General features: G+C 34.0%; 2 protein-coding genes across 2 annotated transcripts; one reads left to right on the top strand and one right to left on the bottom strand.

The window, feature by feature from the left end:
• The first annotated feature begins 4,141 nt into the window (after positions 1–4,141).
• LOC147401527 (uncharacterized) lies at positions 4,142–9,969 on the top strand. Its single transcript, XM_086442832.1, has 6 exons — positions 4,142–4,603; positions 6,968–7,056; positions 7,175–7,297; positions 7,416–8,237; positions 8,426–8,645; positions 9,030–9,969. The coding sequence occupies exons 1-6, from the start codon at positions 4,279–4,281 to the stop codon at positions 9,659–9,661; spliced, it is 2,211 nt and encodes a 736-aa protein (XP_086298958.1). The 5' UTR covers positions 4,142–4,278; the 3' UTR covers positions 9,662–9,969.
• A 671-nt stretch (positions 9,970–10,640) lies between these two features.
• LOC147401526 (non-specific lipid transfer protein GPI-anchored 10-like) lies at positions 10,641–14,050 on the bottom strand. The gene is made up of 3 exons (XM_086442834.1): positions 12,531–14,050; positions 11,269–11,343; positions 10,641–10,873 (listed from the first exon to the last, which is right to left on the bottom strand). Exons 1-3 carry the CDS (start codon positions 12,871–12,873, stop codon positions 10,716–10,718), a joined length of 576 nt encoding a protein of 191 aa, XP_086298960.1. The 5' UTR covers positions 12,874–14,050; the 3' UTR covers positions 10,641–10,715.
• Between the last annotated feature and the right edge of the window lie 2,379 nt (positions 14,051–16,429).

The raw sequence follows: 16,429 nt of genomic DNA, 5'->3' as shown, positions 1-16,429 counted from the left end.
TAGTGATCATCCATTTCTAAAGCTCTCAATTAGGTTAAAAAAAAATTAAAAAAAAAAACCTAATCTAAGCAGTGATCTTTGGATCGATAAGTGTTTGATTTTTTTTAACGTAACGTTATCTTCGCTATGAAAATAGAACTATTGGGAATTACAGGAAAAAAATGCTATAGAGGATCCACTCCCCCAACAATCAAGTGTTTTTTTATAAGATTTTTAAGATATGGACATTTAAGTCATTTTTATTAGTCTATAAGAAAAGATTCTAGTCAAGAGGTATGTTATCAATTTGACACACATTGGTACTGTAGACATGAAAATATTCGTTATGAATCTCAACGCTACGTTGTTTAGAGTCGTCACCATTCTTTTTTAAAATGGGTGTGAATGGGCACCCGAAATGATTTTGAAATTGATTTTACATTGTCATGAGTCTCGATTATTAGAAAATACATAGTCTACCTAAGATCTAAATAGGGAGGTCTGATTAGAGAATGGGGAAGGTGTTAGCCATCCCATCCTCTCCACCAAAGTAACTACCTTGAAACTTGGTAATTCTTTTGAAAAATTTAAGAAAATAAATGAAAAATGCCTGAGAATGCATGCAAGAGATGGTGTGTGCATTAAGTGAAAATATTCCCTTTAAAAAGGGATTTGATGTCAATGTGAGATATTAGGGACATTTTACGAAAAATGATGACCCATATAGCCACATTATTTATTATGAATTGAAATGTTAGTTTGAACATTTAGAAAGATCTCATAATGGAGTTCCCTTGAGGCAACAACCTTAATGCATGTATGCAAGGTTAGAAACTTAGTGTTTCACCCCAACAAAAGGGTGACACATTTCTTCATTATCACCAAACATATGTGAGTGAGTGCATTGTGTACAATATGATGCATGTGATATAGTAAGGGAAATAAGGCTTCAATTCCCATCATTTCGATCGAATCTTAGTCCAATCTACCGGAGGTGGGAGAGGGTATGCATTACATCTTAACAGATTTCTATAAAAAAAGAGGGTTAGAAGTAGAAGATGCAGACTTGAAAATAATCTATCTACATCCACTTTGTCCCTTGAGGTTATTGAATGTGCTTGAGTCTTGAGAGATGAACTTGAAGGTTGGTGTTTTTGTTGATGGTAGATGGTTGTTGGTTGAGTATGGATGAGAGCTCTTGAGTTGAAGGTTGGTTTGAGAGAAGGTTAGAGAAGTGAATAGGGATTTTGATAGAGTTTTAGATTAAAAAAGGGGGTTTGAGAATATAAATTGCTCATAGAAAATGAGGTTACTTATAAAAATTTTGAAATTTTTTTAGAGATAAAGTACTCCAACCCTAAAAATAAAGAGAATGGACATGATGTTTATATTAATTTTTTTTAGATTTTTCATTTGTATGAGAGTAAATGTGAAATTTGTGAAGAAATTCTAAAAATATTTTTTTAGTATTTGATTTTTTGATAAATAGATGTGAGAGAATAAAAAGTACTTTTGGAAGGGTAAATAGGAGAGTGACATGTGTAAAGGTAAAGTGGTAAGTGAAAAGTAGACCTTGGTTCATTTGTAAATAATTCATAAATCAAGGGTAGATGTATATTTTTGAAATTGGCTAATGGAAAAACTCCATGTATGTACTTGAAGATTCTCACCTTTTGAGGGTAAGATTAGAAGTTCTCATAATTTTATGGGTTTTTATCAAAGATCAAATTACTTTTTTTGTTTGACCACACTTTTTGAGAAGGGTATTCTTAGGTTTTCATAATGAGGAGTCGACTCTCCAATTAGATTAGAGCATTGGGCATTAGAGGCTTATGAGAGGTCAATGTGTATCACCTTTTGGGAGGATATGTAGATCATTGACTTAGAATGGGTTTGGTGTTGGATTAGGATATGGACTTCGATTATGGACTTAAGTTATGTACTTAGGATGACTTTGTGATGGCTTGGTTTGAGAATGGGCTTAGTATGAGATTAGGATATGGATTTGAATTGTGGGCTTAAGGTAGTTTAAGTTTGAGTATTTGGACTAGGCTTGAGTATGAATTTTGTATGAGATTAGGATATGGGTAATGAGTTGATCAATGGAGAGTTGATATGGATTAGGGACAAGGTTTGGACATGCAAAACTATATGATATGATGCATGTATGCATGAAAATGGTGCCAACTGACAATACGAGTCCGTTTGAGGGTTTAATTTTTAAATTTAAATCAACTCAGGAAAGTTTTGGATTTTTCTAATGGGTTTATACAAATTAGGGTATCTACAGGACACTAGTAGCATGACTCTTTCAAAAATTCCTAATCTTATTCTCTCAAGAATCAAGACTATTCTCCACTCAAAAACTTAAAAATCAACCATCATTTTAACATTTTCTTTGGTGGAATCAAATACGATATCTTTTTCTTCCCTAATGACATCAATTTTCTTAAAATAATTTTTAAAAACGTATTTATTCTATAAGGTAGAAGTGAGTGATCCTCGATCCATGGTAATGTGGTCTCATCTTAAACTAGTCAAACTAATTTAAATTTATTTAGTATTATATAGTTAAATTTAAAACATTATAATTTTTCTTGAGAAAATTATTTAGAAAGGATTAAAGATTTTAATATTTATAAAAAGTTTATTTAAAAAAAAATGACCAATAACGAATTAAGTTGTTGGACAGTCCAACGTCTTAGTAACTCGCTGGACTGTCCAGTGTTTCAATATGTTAAAATACATTATTGTTTTCAAAAATGCCCTCTGAATGCTTAACATGTTGGACTGTCTAACGTTTTAATAGTTTGCTTTAACACCTTAGTGATTTAGCCTTCATTTAAAATGCTAGATTATCCAGTGACTTTATTCGTTTTTGATAATTAAAAAAAAAAATAGTTCATTTTTTGTAAATATTAAAATATTTAACCCTATTTTTGTAATTTTCCTTTTTTTTTTTCTTCTCTATTTTCATATGATGATTATTAGATGTTCATGCACAAAATGTATATTTTTATATACATGCCAAACATTAAATTTTTTTTTTTTTTTTTAAATATTCATTTTAGAAATTTATTTTCTTACATTTATTTTCAAAAATATATTTCATCTACAAGTATAAGTAGTGGAAGTAAGTGATCCATGAACCATGGTATAAGATATCTTATCTTGTTTCACACCGTTAATATCCATTTGAATTATCAAAGTCATCCTACCTAGACAAGTCAAACTTTTAAGTCAATTTAGATTTATTTAATATTTTAAATTTAAATAATTATTACTAAGGTGATTTTTCTTGACATCCTTCAACCCTTCCTTTTTAATCTTCAATTGGTGTTCCCACGAGGAGTCTCTATGAAAATATTAATGTACAAGTCAAATTTACTTTTTGCGATTGATCAAAAAAGAATATTACTTTTTGCAGAGTAAAAATGGGAATGAGTATACCTTTGCTTTTGATTAGATTCCTATATATAGATTTCTCCTTAAAATCTTCTTAAATTCGAACATTTTAATTTGTATTTATCCTTAGTTATTAGGAGTCAACTTCCTTTTTGCACTAGATTTGGAGTTATTCTTGTTCCATGTGGATAGCAACCATTTAAATATGTTTCTTTGGTGAAAATAATATAATCTGATCTTTATTTTTTAGGTGTTTATGCATTGTCTAAACAATGAAGAGAAACACAAGATTTTAGATTTGTGCTTATGACCGTGATAATACATAATGGATTCCATCGTCGATCTTATCCAAGATTCAAGACTCAGGGTCACCCTCATTCGAGTTATTCTTATTACCCTTTCAATTATTAATTTTCTCATTTCATAAGATGATTTGTTGATGTTCATGTACACCATTTATATTTGATGCCAAACATTAAAATGAATTTAAAAAAAAAAAACCTCAGTTGACTCGAGCGAATTTTCATAGACTTGCCTAACAGCCGGGAATGGGATGAGTCATCGTGGCGAGAAGTCAGGGGATTTTAGGGAATAAGAATTTAGAACAAGGGTATTTAAAGGAATAAAAGAAATTGACCTAAGAAGCCCCGCAACTTCCTTGTGGTTTCGTGAGCGTTATCGTTGTGGACGAAATCTGCGCCGTTGATCTCTATATTGAATAGTTTTATCTATCAAATAAAAACAGAAGTCAGAAAGATCATTCAAACAAATTCGTCCAAACTTTTTTTATTTTTATAAAAAAAAAAAATTGGGGATTAGGGAGAGAAGATTACAGACGTCTCTCCTCTTCTCAATTATTTCTAGGGTTTCTTCTGCAACAAAGGAAGGGAGAAGATGAAGATGGAATCTTCATCATTAACGTCGTCTTCATCGTCTATGTTGATGTATGTGGGATGGGAAGAGGTGTCTGTATCGAACGACAAGGGAAGAAGAGAGGTTCATTATTATGTGAAGAGAAGAGATGGGAAAGGTTTGGATCTGGCTGTTGTTGGTAAAGAAAGGAGCCCAAGACACATGTCTTATCGCTATGTCCTTCGAAGCTGCAACACCAACCCTTCTTCTTCTTCTTCGTCTTCAATCTCTTCTTCTTCTCTTCCTCTTTTTCTAAAGTTCAGATCTCGAAGAGAGGTTGTCGATTGGTTATCCTCCATTGTTTCAGGTACTATCTCATCTCTTCTCTTATATCTATCTAATTGAAATTTTAGATTTTTTTTTAGGGGTTTTCTTTCATATTTTTCTTTGTTTTTGTGGTTTTATTATCTATAATTTGGTTTTGAGAGGGGTGGGAGGTTGATTTGTGAGATATTAATTTGAAAATCTATGTTAGGGCTTGACGAGGTTGGAATTTGTGGAAATTGGTATTTTTAAAATACCCAATTGCATAATTTAAGATAGGATTGTAAGATTCTAAAGAAATCCTAAGAATTAATAAATTTTCTTCCTTTTCTAATTTTCTTTTTCTTCTTCGTCTTACCCAAAATACAAATCTTTCTGGAATTTATGTTGTCTCACAGAGGTCAAATATCATCTCTTCATGGAGAGCAGATCAGACGGATATTTGAATTGTTTTTTTTTTGTTCTTCTTTTTCATTTTTCATCATAAAAGAGTAGATCCCTTCAATCACTATTTTAGAAAATTGGCCCCGATTTTTTTGATTTTTGAGAAATCCAAATTTATGATCTTCAGCAGTTGATCTGGGAAGAAGAAGTGGGTGAGGGAGAAGGGAGAGGCATGTACGACTATTTGTAGTGATTACTCTTCAAATCTTAATTTACCCCTCTCCCTCTCTCATATTTCATAGAAATTAATTTGAGAGGGTTGAGTTGGATGGGTTGGCTTCTCTGTCCCTTAATGGGTTAATTGTTTTTGTGTTTTCCAAGGAAATTGAGTCGTACGCCTCTAGAGATCTATGGTTAATTTGGGTTCCTTTTTCTTTCTCTCTTAAAAAAATTGACCATAAGGCTCTGTTTGGTTTGCATCATGTAGTTTCCTGAAATATTTTTTTATGCTGATTAAAGAAATATTTTTCTTTGCTATTTGAGTCATTTTTTTTATGCTCATTTTTTTTTTTTTTTTTGGTTAATTTGAGTCTCCAGGAAATTTAACCATGGAGTTCTGGAATTGAAAACCCTTCTTCTAGCCACCTATCAATACATACCAAAAAAAATAAAAAAGTTTCTGGGTGCCTGAGATCAAAAACTGCTTCGTCAGCCAGTTATTCGAAAATAAAAAGTAAAAAAAAATATTCTGGGGTGTAGTTGTAGAGTCTCATCGCGTGGGGTTCACGAAAGGATACACCAAACTTTTTAGGGTATTTTAGAAACACTCTCCCTGTTAAATTGGTGATATTAGGTTTATCCCCTTGCAAAATGCAAGATTAGGTTTACCGCCCTTGACTGTAAGACAACGTTGCTCTTTCTTAATGATTTAACAGTGAAATTTTGATTCAATAATTTAAGTATTTGAAGAGCATTTTGAAAAATATCAAAATTTCACCATTAAATCATCAAGAAGACACAACCTTGACTTACGGTCAAGGGGGGTAAACCTAATATCACCAATTTCACAGGCGGTATTTCATAAATACCGTCAAGGGGGGGTAACCTAATCTTGCATTTTGCAAGGGGGTAAACCCAATATCACCAATTTCACAGGGGGTATATCTACAATACCATAATTTTTATGCTGGCTGCCAAACCTATCATAACCCTACACTTTAACCCGAGTTTTTATGCAGACATGAAATTTGGGTCCCTTTAAGTTTGAAACGTTGGAATTATTTAGAGGATACCTGTATTATTAGAATTATTTACTTTGAACTATTCTCAGACCATTCCCAACACCATCTACAAATTATTCTTTTATAATTTTTAATCCCTTTTCTTTTCTGTCTTTGATGATCTGACATATGTTCCTGCTGTTTCACATGTGAGAACATTAAGAGAACGTCCAATCCCTTTCTCCCTCTTTATCACTATTTGCTTTTGTACCAATGCCGCCTTTGCATATTGTTACCTACACTGTGTGTCAATCCTTTTTCTCTCTTTACATGTTGCGGTGCTCTTCGTATCAGAAACTAACCAAGTACTGGGCTGCAGGCATAATAAGCCACTATAGCAGCTGGCTGAGAGTCTGTGAATCCAGCAACTTCTATGTCAAGGTCGATATGCTTTATCCCTTAACAATAATAATCATTCTTTGTCATTTCTATTCACTTGTGCCACCCAACAAAAAGCTGATCTTGGAATTGTTGAGGTACCCAGTGGTCCTGCCTTCCTTTAATAGGTCTTCCATTATTTGTACTTTTTTGTGTCATTAGTTGGTGAGGGGTTTTGAATGGAACATTTATCTGTATGATTCCTAGTCTTTTTATTTACTGATTTGGTATCATTTCTGCTTTCTTATAACTCTGATTGCTTGAACCGTAATTCATATTTTAATTATATGCCTAATTGGTTTTTTTTTTTTTTATGGTTCCACTTCTGAAGTCAATTATTTTTCTTGTTATTGGGAATGTTTCAGATTCTCCCTCTCGTGTGTCCACCCAAACTGTTGGTGGTTCTTTGGATGATGATGATGCTTTTGGTGCAGGTGTCCCCCCAGCTTATGAGGTTGGTATGATGGGACCAATAGGGTCATAATATTGGGCATTTTTTTAATCACTTTAAGGACTTCGTTACCTTATATTGAATGCTGATTTTTTCTTTTTTATGGATTATTTCTATTCAGGATCCCCATTTAAAGAAGCTGGTGCACCGTTCAAAAGAATTTTTGTGGTTAGGTTCTGCATGGACATGTAGGAAACGCCGGAGGCATTATCAGTCTTTTTGCCGTAATGGAATTACAATTTCTGTAAGTGTAGTCTGACGGTTCAACGAGAAACATACTTCAGTTTTAATTGAATGATTTTGTGGGCTTGTTCTTCTTGTCAGCTTCTAACTCATATCTTTGTTGTATTTCCCATTTTCAGGTCCATGACTTTGTATATGTTTTGGCTGAAGAAAATAAGAGACTTGTAGCGTACTTGGAAGATTTGTACGAGGACTCAAGAGGCAACAAGATGGTTGTGGTACGATGGTTTCACAAAATTGATGAGGTTGGTATTATTTTGCCTCCCAATTTTAATGACAGAGAGATTTTCTTTTCTCTTTGTCTTCAAGATCTCAGTGTTGAATGCATAGATGGATCAGCAACGATCCTCAATCCCCAGCATTTCGAGAAGTACCTGAATGAGGCGACACACACTCTTTGGGAGCCTTTCATGTGCCATAGGCAGTTCGATGATGATAATATCACGGCTTTTGACATCACCCAAGTCCAAGGTTATTGGAAACAAGAAATACTCAGATATATGTACACTGCATCCACTCACAGACATTTAACTTCTAAACTTGTGGACGATAGTATGGGGTTAGGAGATGAGGATTTTATCAAAATCCGACCCAAGAAAAAGCATCGTAGATCCAAAACTAAGGGGTTGGACACACAGAAACATGAAGAAAAGGTGATAAGTGAAGCAGCCCATGGGGATATTCAAATGTTTAGCAATTGTGAAGTTGAAATCCAAGGTCTAAAGCAAGGCAACTCCCCTGCTTGTTTGTCGAGCAAAGAAATGAAAAATCTGAAACCTGACCTACATTTAGCTGTGGGTTCTCATATTGAAGTGCTCTCCCAGGATAGTGGCATTAGAGGGTGTTGGTTCAGAGCTGTGGTTCTCAAGAGGCACAAAGACAAGGTGAAGGTGCGATATCAAGACATTAAAGATGTAGAGGATGAAGCCAAGAGTTTAGAGGTAAAATGTTTTCTTTTTTGATATTTTGTCTTGTTTGTTCAAAGTTGTGAGGCCGTAGGTTAGTGAGGAAGGTTTCCTAGACACCTCATGCATGCTGAACTCAAAAAACAATGTTAGCTTTAGCTAGGGCATGCCATTAGTTCACTTGTGTGGAAATGTTCCTAATTTATATTGAGCTGGTCTTGCAGGAATGGATTCTAGCATCCAGGATTGCAGTGCGGGATGATTTGGGCCTTCGATTATGTGGAAGAACAACTGTTCGTCCCGATCTATCATCCAATAAATGTGGAGTCCTGTTGGACTTGGTCGATGTTGGCACCCCTGTGGATGGATGGTGGCATGATGCATGGTGGGAAGGCATTGTGGTTCGCAAAGAATCAGAGGACCGAATTCACGTCTATTTTCCAGGTATGAGAAGAATGTTCCTGCTTCAAATTCCTCTTGAAATGATAGCACTAGCAACTTTCTATCAACAGTTAGCAGTAAATATAATATGATAATTAGGAGAAGGAATTTCTCAAGTCTGGAAAACAAAACTAATTTTGGTTTTGAGACTTTGGAAAATATAGAATCTTGAATATTTCATATCTTTTATACTGTTATGGAAGAACCACAGTTTTAAATGTTTCAGAAAAATGGAATCAAAACGTTTTTTTATTCACACTTTTGCCATCCATTCTTTTCAGCTCAATCTTTTGTCATTACTTCAATAGTAGTACGTTTTTGTTAAAATCAAGTTGTTGACAAATGACACCCACTGATTTATTGCTGGAATCTCTATTTATTTTACAGGAGAACAACTTGTGTCAATTTTTGGTATTGGTGACTTGAGGTGTTCTCAAGATTGGGTGTCCAACAGATGGACTCCTATAAAAGGAAGGCCAGATCTTGTGAGATCAATTTTATCTGGTTGTCTAGAAATCAGGCAAGATGAATGTAAATCCAGTGATGGTGGCAATCATTCAGTCGAAGCACCGATATGTGATAATAGAGAACTTGGGAACAACAGCCTTGTTGATACTTATTCACCAAAGAATGAGTTAGAGAATGCTGAATGCGAGAAGAGTAGTTCTCCACCATGTGGAGATAATCCTCTGAATGGTATGGTGAAGGAAGTGATGAGGTTGGTACCAGACCTTTCCAAAGATGATATGCTCACTCAGTTGAAATGGAAGACATCAAGAAAAAGAAGGCGTAGTAGAGATGGCTTACGGAGGAGGCCAAGTTTGGGTTCGAAGCAGCATTCTGATGGTAGTAGCAGCAGCAGTCGCGGGGAAAATTTAGGATTGTCCTCTGATTCTGAAAGATTTTTACTACCCGATTCATTGAAAGTTGATCTAGAAAACTTCAAATACCCGGTTGATTCTCTTCTCAATAACGTATCTATACCTCCTCCCCTTACAAGCTTGGTTATGTCTAGGTGAATTTCTGCACTTTTTACTCATTCGTCCTAACCAACATCAGTTTTTGCAGAAATTTGCTATTTCTTCCATGAAGTGCCAGCTTTTGTTCCCACTTTCCTTGTAATATTAGGCTTTGGTGACTGTCCAAAAAGGATAATTTAGAAATTTCTTAATCTTATCTGACCAGTCAGTCATTCTAGTTTAGAGATAGGTAGTGTACCATGCTATGTCAATATGTAATGGAAGCCTACTCTGGGGGCCATTAAAGTTACTCCAGTTATGGGCAGCAATTTTGATTTCTTAAAAGAAATATGGATGATTTTACTTTATTATCTTATTTTTCCTCTTTAATTTATTTTGATAGAGCTTGAGACCTCATTGCTGGTTACTCGTGTGCTTATGATGTTGTATGATAATGTATATAAAAAAAAAAAAAAAAAAAAATCAGGAAAGCAGTTCTCTAAACCATGCATGTTGTGAGGGCCCCATACTGGATCAATTATTGTACGGTGTTGCGCCTTTTGAATTTTTGTGGCAGACATCATTTATTAAACTGTGGAGGCCAGGGTTGGGTTGGGTTGGTTAAATTTCTGTTTCTTTTTAATATAATTAATAGGTTTTAGGTCACTCAAGTCTTGTATATCTTCTTGGGTCGGTGTCATTTCTTTGGGTCTATAAGATTAGAATTGTCACCCAATTTTATGGTGTAGGTATGGAGGATCTGATTTTAGGTTCAATGTTGCGATAAACTCTGAATTTAATGTATGACTATGATTCGAAAAAACAGGTGTTGAATTGATCTCTTCTTCTAAAGTACATTAATCGGGTTTTGGATCAATTAAATTAGTTCACATCATGATGACATGAAATATATGGATTATCCAATATGTTGAGAAAGGGTATATTTATTATGTTACCCCCGTGTGTGTGTGTGTGTGTATAATTTTATGAATTGACATGTTATGTTGACCTAGCAAATATAAAGCAGTAGTCCATTCAATCCAAATCCAAATCCAAATAGTCGGTTCAATCCAAATGAGTAAAATTAAAGTTCAAATCCATACCATAACTACTACTAGCTAATATATATTACTAAGGTCAGAAGAAGAAAAACTGTGAAAGGTGATGCAAACGAGCTTCCTCCTCCTCCGTAGAACTTGAGCATTACGCTACCACTCTTGCCAATCCCAAACCCCATGTTTGATCTTGGTGCCAATGCAACACTAGGAGAAACTGAAATAGAGAATTAAACTACATTCATTAGGATCTGTCTCTCATCTATTAAAAAACCTTCTTCTTTTATCATCTTCTTTGATGGGGAGGGCCCACCCAATCTTATTATGTTTTTATTTAAAATATATATATATATATATATATAAAAGCTTTATGTCCAAAATAGAAATGAGTTTGGGGGGGTGTTGGTTCCCCGTATTACATCTCTCATCTTGTTCCCCATCGATAGGGGGTTGGTTTACTATGAACTCCTATGTCCATTTCATTTCAGATAAAGTCAAACCATTTAAAATTAGTCATCTTGGTCGAGTTTGATTTTCTCTTGTTAAAATAATTGATAAAAAAAAAAGGAAATTATAGATAAAGAGAACAATATTATATAATAACAAACATACCAGCAGTTGAAGAAGAGCTAGAGTTGGTCCCACGTGAAATTTGAGATTCAGGTGAACCAGGAATTAAGATCAACCCTTCAACAAAACCAACAAAAACCATGGATTACTTATAATAATAATTACTCCCCTACCCTCCCCCATGCATCCACCCTCTATCCAATATCATTTCCATTTGTTGACATATTAATCTTAAATAAATATGATTAGAACCGTCCAAATTTATAACACACATCTCCCGTGATAATTCAAACTCAACAGAAAAATCACAATCAACATCACCAAAGGATGATAAGAAATCTACCACCCAATTAGCTTTATTGTACTGAGAAATCTTTGATTGCTTTCAGTTTTTGGACTATCTGTTTAAATGGATTTCAATTTAAAAAAAAAAAAAAAAAAAAATTATTTATACTATTCTGTTGAAAAATAAATTAATATTATTTACTTATATAAAAATATTATAAGTTATAAAAACAAGAAATATTTTAATTTTTAATAACTATTTCAATATAATTTTGGAAAAAAGGCGTGATACCGATATCAACTGGCCTATTAACACAGTGGAGATTTCTACAAATGGACTCTCGGTTTAAAATTTAAATTGGATGTCAAGTTGGGGGTTGGGATTTTGTTGGACCTCACCAAATGAAACAGATCCCTTGGGAAACATGTGTTGACTCTTTCATCTAAGACTATATGTTTGGTGCCAATTGTTCAACCAGTTGGACTATCGAGTACTGAAACACCAATTCTTTGAAAAATCAACTGTTCTTTTAGATGTTTTTTTTTTCTTTTAGATTTTTGAGTTGACTCAACAAGTATTGGAACCGTAGTAGAAAGCATAATTTTAAAACTTAAAAACGAAAAATGACTAAAAAAAATGCACTCGGTCTGCAGACACTTGACATGGCAAGAGCACAAAACCGTATATCTTTTCCTTGTGTATCCTGAAGAAAAAGATCTATGGTTATGTGCACTTGCCACATCAACCACGTACAGACTGAGTAGTCAGATTATCACGACTCTTCTTTATAAGGATTAATACAATTTTTTTTTCTTCCAGGGAATCCATAATCAACGTCTAAACAGTCAGCTGTAGTTTTCTCATTAATTAAAAGTAAAGAATAGCTTTTTTTTTTTCGTATTTTATTCCCTAGAGGAGTGTTAAATATAATTCTTTTTTCTTTGCTCTGACTCGGTGTATTTACGAGGTGACATGGCCAAGGGATCAGTTGAGTCAATGAGTTTTAATATTTTGTTACCTGGGCAAGTAGAGACATTGAGTGAGATATTGCAAAGAAGTGGGAGATGGACTGCAAGTGTCTTGTTAATAGGGAAAGATGTGATTGTATTTGCAGTATCATTCAGCAGAACACAGAGGCAGTTGGGCTGGTTATGGTAGAGGTCTCCGAGACGGTCGCAACAAAATTCTGTAGGTGAAGGGATGGATCCTTGAATAAATGGTGCACAAGGCACAAGCGTAACAAGTCTAAGTCCACATTCCACCATGTCGGATGAGTTAGCATTTTCAGTTAAAGAGAGTGCACAATGCCACACAAGTAACAATGCCACAAAAATGATGGGGAAACAATGAAGAGAAGCCATGGTGTGTGTTGAATTAGTTGCGATTCTTTATATATATATTAGCAGAGAGAGAGAGATATGGAAGATGTATTTTTATTAGCACCAACCATCCCATCCCATCCCATCCGGGTGTAAGCTGTGTTACATGCCTGTTGCGTGTTATTCTACTCTACATGTGCTTCCCATTCTCTCTCTCTCACTCAGACACAAACAAAAATTCTGTTAGGGTCAAGAAGATAACTGAATCATGGTTTTCAAAAACTCTAGCTCCGAATTTAAGGATTTGGGTTCCGAACAATTACAGTTACATACCAAGGAAAAGTGTTTGTTTTGATTCGATACTAACTAAATATAAGTGGCATTCTTTTAACAAAATCCTAGACAACATTCTAGGCAAAGTTTTGTCTTATATGACTAAAAAAATTTCAGAATGGACTAATTTTTTGTAAGGATGATCTCTATACTCAGTAGATCATCCTTACAAAAAATCAGTCAATTCTAAAACTTTTAACCCCATGAAAAGTGATTACAAACTAATGGTAAAAATTAACGGTTCACGATTGTTCATCTTATAAATTAGGGTTAGAAATTTCAAAATTTGCTGAGATTTTCTCATCATAGAGATCATCCTCACAAAAAATCAATCCATTATGAAATTTTTAACCTATATAAGACAAAATGTTTTGTCTAAAATATTATCAAAAGAACAGCCACCCATTATATATATATATATATAGGGAAATGTTTGGCACCCTTGATTTATGGAAAAGGTAAACCAATTTGAGGAAATTAACACACAATACGTTTCCTTTGTCCAATTAAGAGTATACAATCTGATTTGAAATTTTGTGAACGATTTGATAATTTATGGAACAACTGTGTGTCCCAATCCAATACTGTGTTGGAAAATATATGCGTGATGCATGTTAATAAATATATTGGATGAGAGAATGCATTGCGTACCATAGTGTTGCAAGCAAGATAAGGAGGAATAATAAACCCTTTAGAAAACAGGAAACAAACTACATACAACACAAGACAGTCATATTTATCTTTCACCTTCTTTAATTTGTTTAATTTAGAGGATTATTTTTTCAAGATCTATCAATCAATCAAGGCTTCTTTTTTTTTTATTTATTTTATATTGTTTCTTTGTATCTAATTGGGTTGGTCATGATCTCGACCCATGCCATGCCCTTTTTATAATAAATAAATAAAAATTTATATTTACCTATACAAAAATAAAATTCTGGAACAAAGTTCAAAACCATGAACTTAAATCATTACATCGTATGTTTTAATACATGCCAAATCAATATTTATCATTAACACACATTTTAACCAACTCATCATTCAATTAAGAAACTTGTATAAGTCAACTCAGAAATATATATTCTGAATCAAGTTAGAAATTCGACTAAGTTAATATTTTACGGAAAACAAAAAAAGAAATATATTTTTTTATTTTAAACAGTAAAAATATTTTTAGATAATTAATAAACATTTATTTGACTTGCCCTAGTAGAACTCAAGACTCAAAAGAGCTGCAAACGACTCAGATGAACCAGAATTGCAGATTCCCTAGAGATTAGTACTGGTTTTCTAGGAAATGAACCATGAAGTCCAATTCATGTGGTCCGGGGAGTTTGGTAGGCTTCTCCTCTCCTCTGCATGCCATGTGGCAAGCAAGCTATACTGGATGACGAACAATTAACCTACTACGAGACATTATTTTGTGTACTATACACTGACTAATTAGCATTTGAGCTATAATTTAAAAAAAAAAAAAACATGCAAGTTATTCTCCAAGGTGAAAGAAGGTTACAACAAAGGATCAAATATTCAAATATGAATCATAAGTGAGTGTGAATAAACCTAAAGACCTAAGGCCATATGATATATATAAACCTCTATTCCTCTCAAAAATGGGTTCACAACAAGCTTTGATATTGAATTATGATGTGAAGCGAACTAAGGATCAATATAATCTCAAATGAAATCTAAGATGATATATATGACCAATATATTATGTTAGCGTTCAAATGTCACGAGTCTTGTTCCAAGGATATCAAAACATTAAAAAAAAAAAAAAATCATGAATCTTCTACTTCATGAACAAAGATCAAGCATGAAGAAGTTGGCCGTCAGTTTATAAAACAAGTGTCCTCTAAACAAAGCAATGCCCATTTTTTGAGGATCAAAGGCTAACATGATGGAAATTTAGACAAGACATGTGAATTCCAGATAAATCTATATAATAAAACACAACGGTAGATCCTACTCCTTCGTCTCAATCTTTATACTCCACAAAAATGTATCTCGAGGATTTGCTTTTACCTGTCTCTCTTCTCCCCTTTTCCAAAGATACACCCAACTTTATGGACTTTCCTCTTATCCCTTTTTTTCAAGAAAATCCCTTCAACTTTATACCCCTTTTTCAAAAAAATCTCTTCAACTTTATTGTCTTTCCTTTTCTCCCATTTTTCAATAATACCCTCCAACTTTACTATCCTTCCTCTTTTACCCCTTTATCCTCAAAGAGCATGCTAGTGCCGTAAACACAACCAAACTCTAGTATAACCACAAGTAGCAAAGTAGACAAGATTTGCATCCTCTCTTACCACTCCAAGAAGTCTGTTTGCACATGGAGTAACATAATTACCAGAAAATCCATTTTCCTGCAACAATTCCTGCATCTTTCACATAATAATAACTATTGCAAAGGTAGCAACATGACGCATTTCTCGAATTTTTCTATATCTTTGTTTCTTTGGCTGACAACCATGCAGAGTAACCACACTTACGAAACTGTCATTTTGCTCATAATAAAAATACTGGAAAAGATATTCATTGCAATCATCTATTGAGCAATTAAAGGTTGTTCCTGTAGACATTTAGAAATTTTCATTATCTTTCTCTCACCACTCTACTCTCTCTCTCTCTCTCTCTCTCTCTCTCTCTCTCTCTCTCTCTCTATATATATATGTATATATATATATATGGAACATGGAAATCATTTTCCCTTACCTCTATTGGTAATCAACTGATTAATGCTCCACAGAAAGCGGCACATAGGCATCAAAATAGTGCCTTGCGACGCTGATTTCTCATCCTGTTTCCTGGTGGCATCAATATGCCCATTTTGCACTATCCACAATGGTCTTCCCATAGGAATACCATAATTAAATTGGACTCCACCTCCAAGAAGGGCCTATTTTGAGCATAGTTCAAAATTCTATGCCCTTTCGAAATGTTTTAGGTGGAGAACATTCCGGTTTCAGCCAAAACCAGCACAAAATAAATGTTTCAGTCAAGGTCATATTGATTTTCTTCCTGACTGAAACATTGCCTCCAAACAAGATATTAAACCTTGATTGTGAGTAAACTTTTCACAAAGGATCATACACATGGCAATTCACATGCATATCATAAGGAAAAACCAATCAATCTTGAGTAGCTAAGCCAATCTCCCAAACCAGGGGAAGACCGACTTATATGGCATGATTAAACTGAGACAAACATAAACTGGACCGACAACCACATGACTCCAACCTAACTAACCCACTTATCACATAAG

Source organism: Akebia trifoliata, chromosome 5, assembly GCF_017979445.1.
Source record: "Akebia trifoliata isolate Shusen 1 chromosome 5, ASM1797944v1, whole genome shotgun sequence".
Lineage (NCBI taxonomy): Eukaryota > Viridiplantae > Streptophyta > Magnoliopsida > Ranunculales > Lardizabalaceae > Akebia > Akebia trifoliata.
This window is presented reverse-complemented; position numbering and strand designations above follow the sequence as displayed.

What these genes read in the sequence shown, in the direction of transcription:
- LOC147401527 (XM_086442832.1), top strand. Translation starts at nt 4,279, where the DNA reads ATGAAGATGGAATCTTCATCATTAACGTCGTCTTCATCGTCTATGTTG. An exon ending in GTTATCCTCCATTGTTTCAG is followed by an intron (nt 4,604 to 6,967) that starts GTACTATCTCAT and finishes GGAATGTTTCAG; the next exon opens with ATTCTCCCTCTCGTGTGTCC. An exon ending in GTAATGGAATTACAATTTCT is followed by an intron (nt 7,298 to 7,415) that starts GTAAGTGTAGTC and finishes TCCCATTTTCAG; the next exon opens with GTCCATGACTTTGTATATGT.
- LOC147401526 (XM_086442834.1), bottom strand. Translation starts at nt 12,873, where the DNA reads ATGGCTTCTCTTCATTGTTTCCCCATCATTTTTGTGGCATTGTTACTT. An exon ending in CAATGTCTCTACTTGCCCAG is followed by an intron (nt 11,344 to 12,530) that starts GTAACAAAATAT and finishes GTTTTGTTGAAG; the next exon opens with GGTTGATCTTAATTCCTGGT. An exon ending in TAGCTCTTCTTCAACTGCTG is followed by an intron (nt 10,874 to 11,268) that starts GTATGTTTGTTA and finishes TCTCTATTTCAG; the next exon opens with TTTCTCCTAGTGTTGCATTG.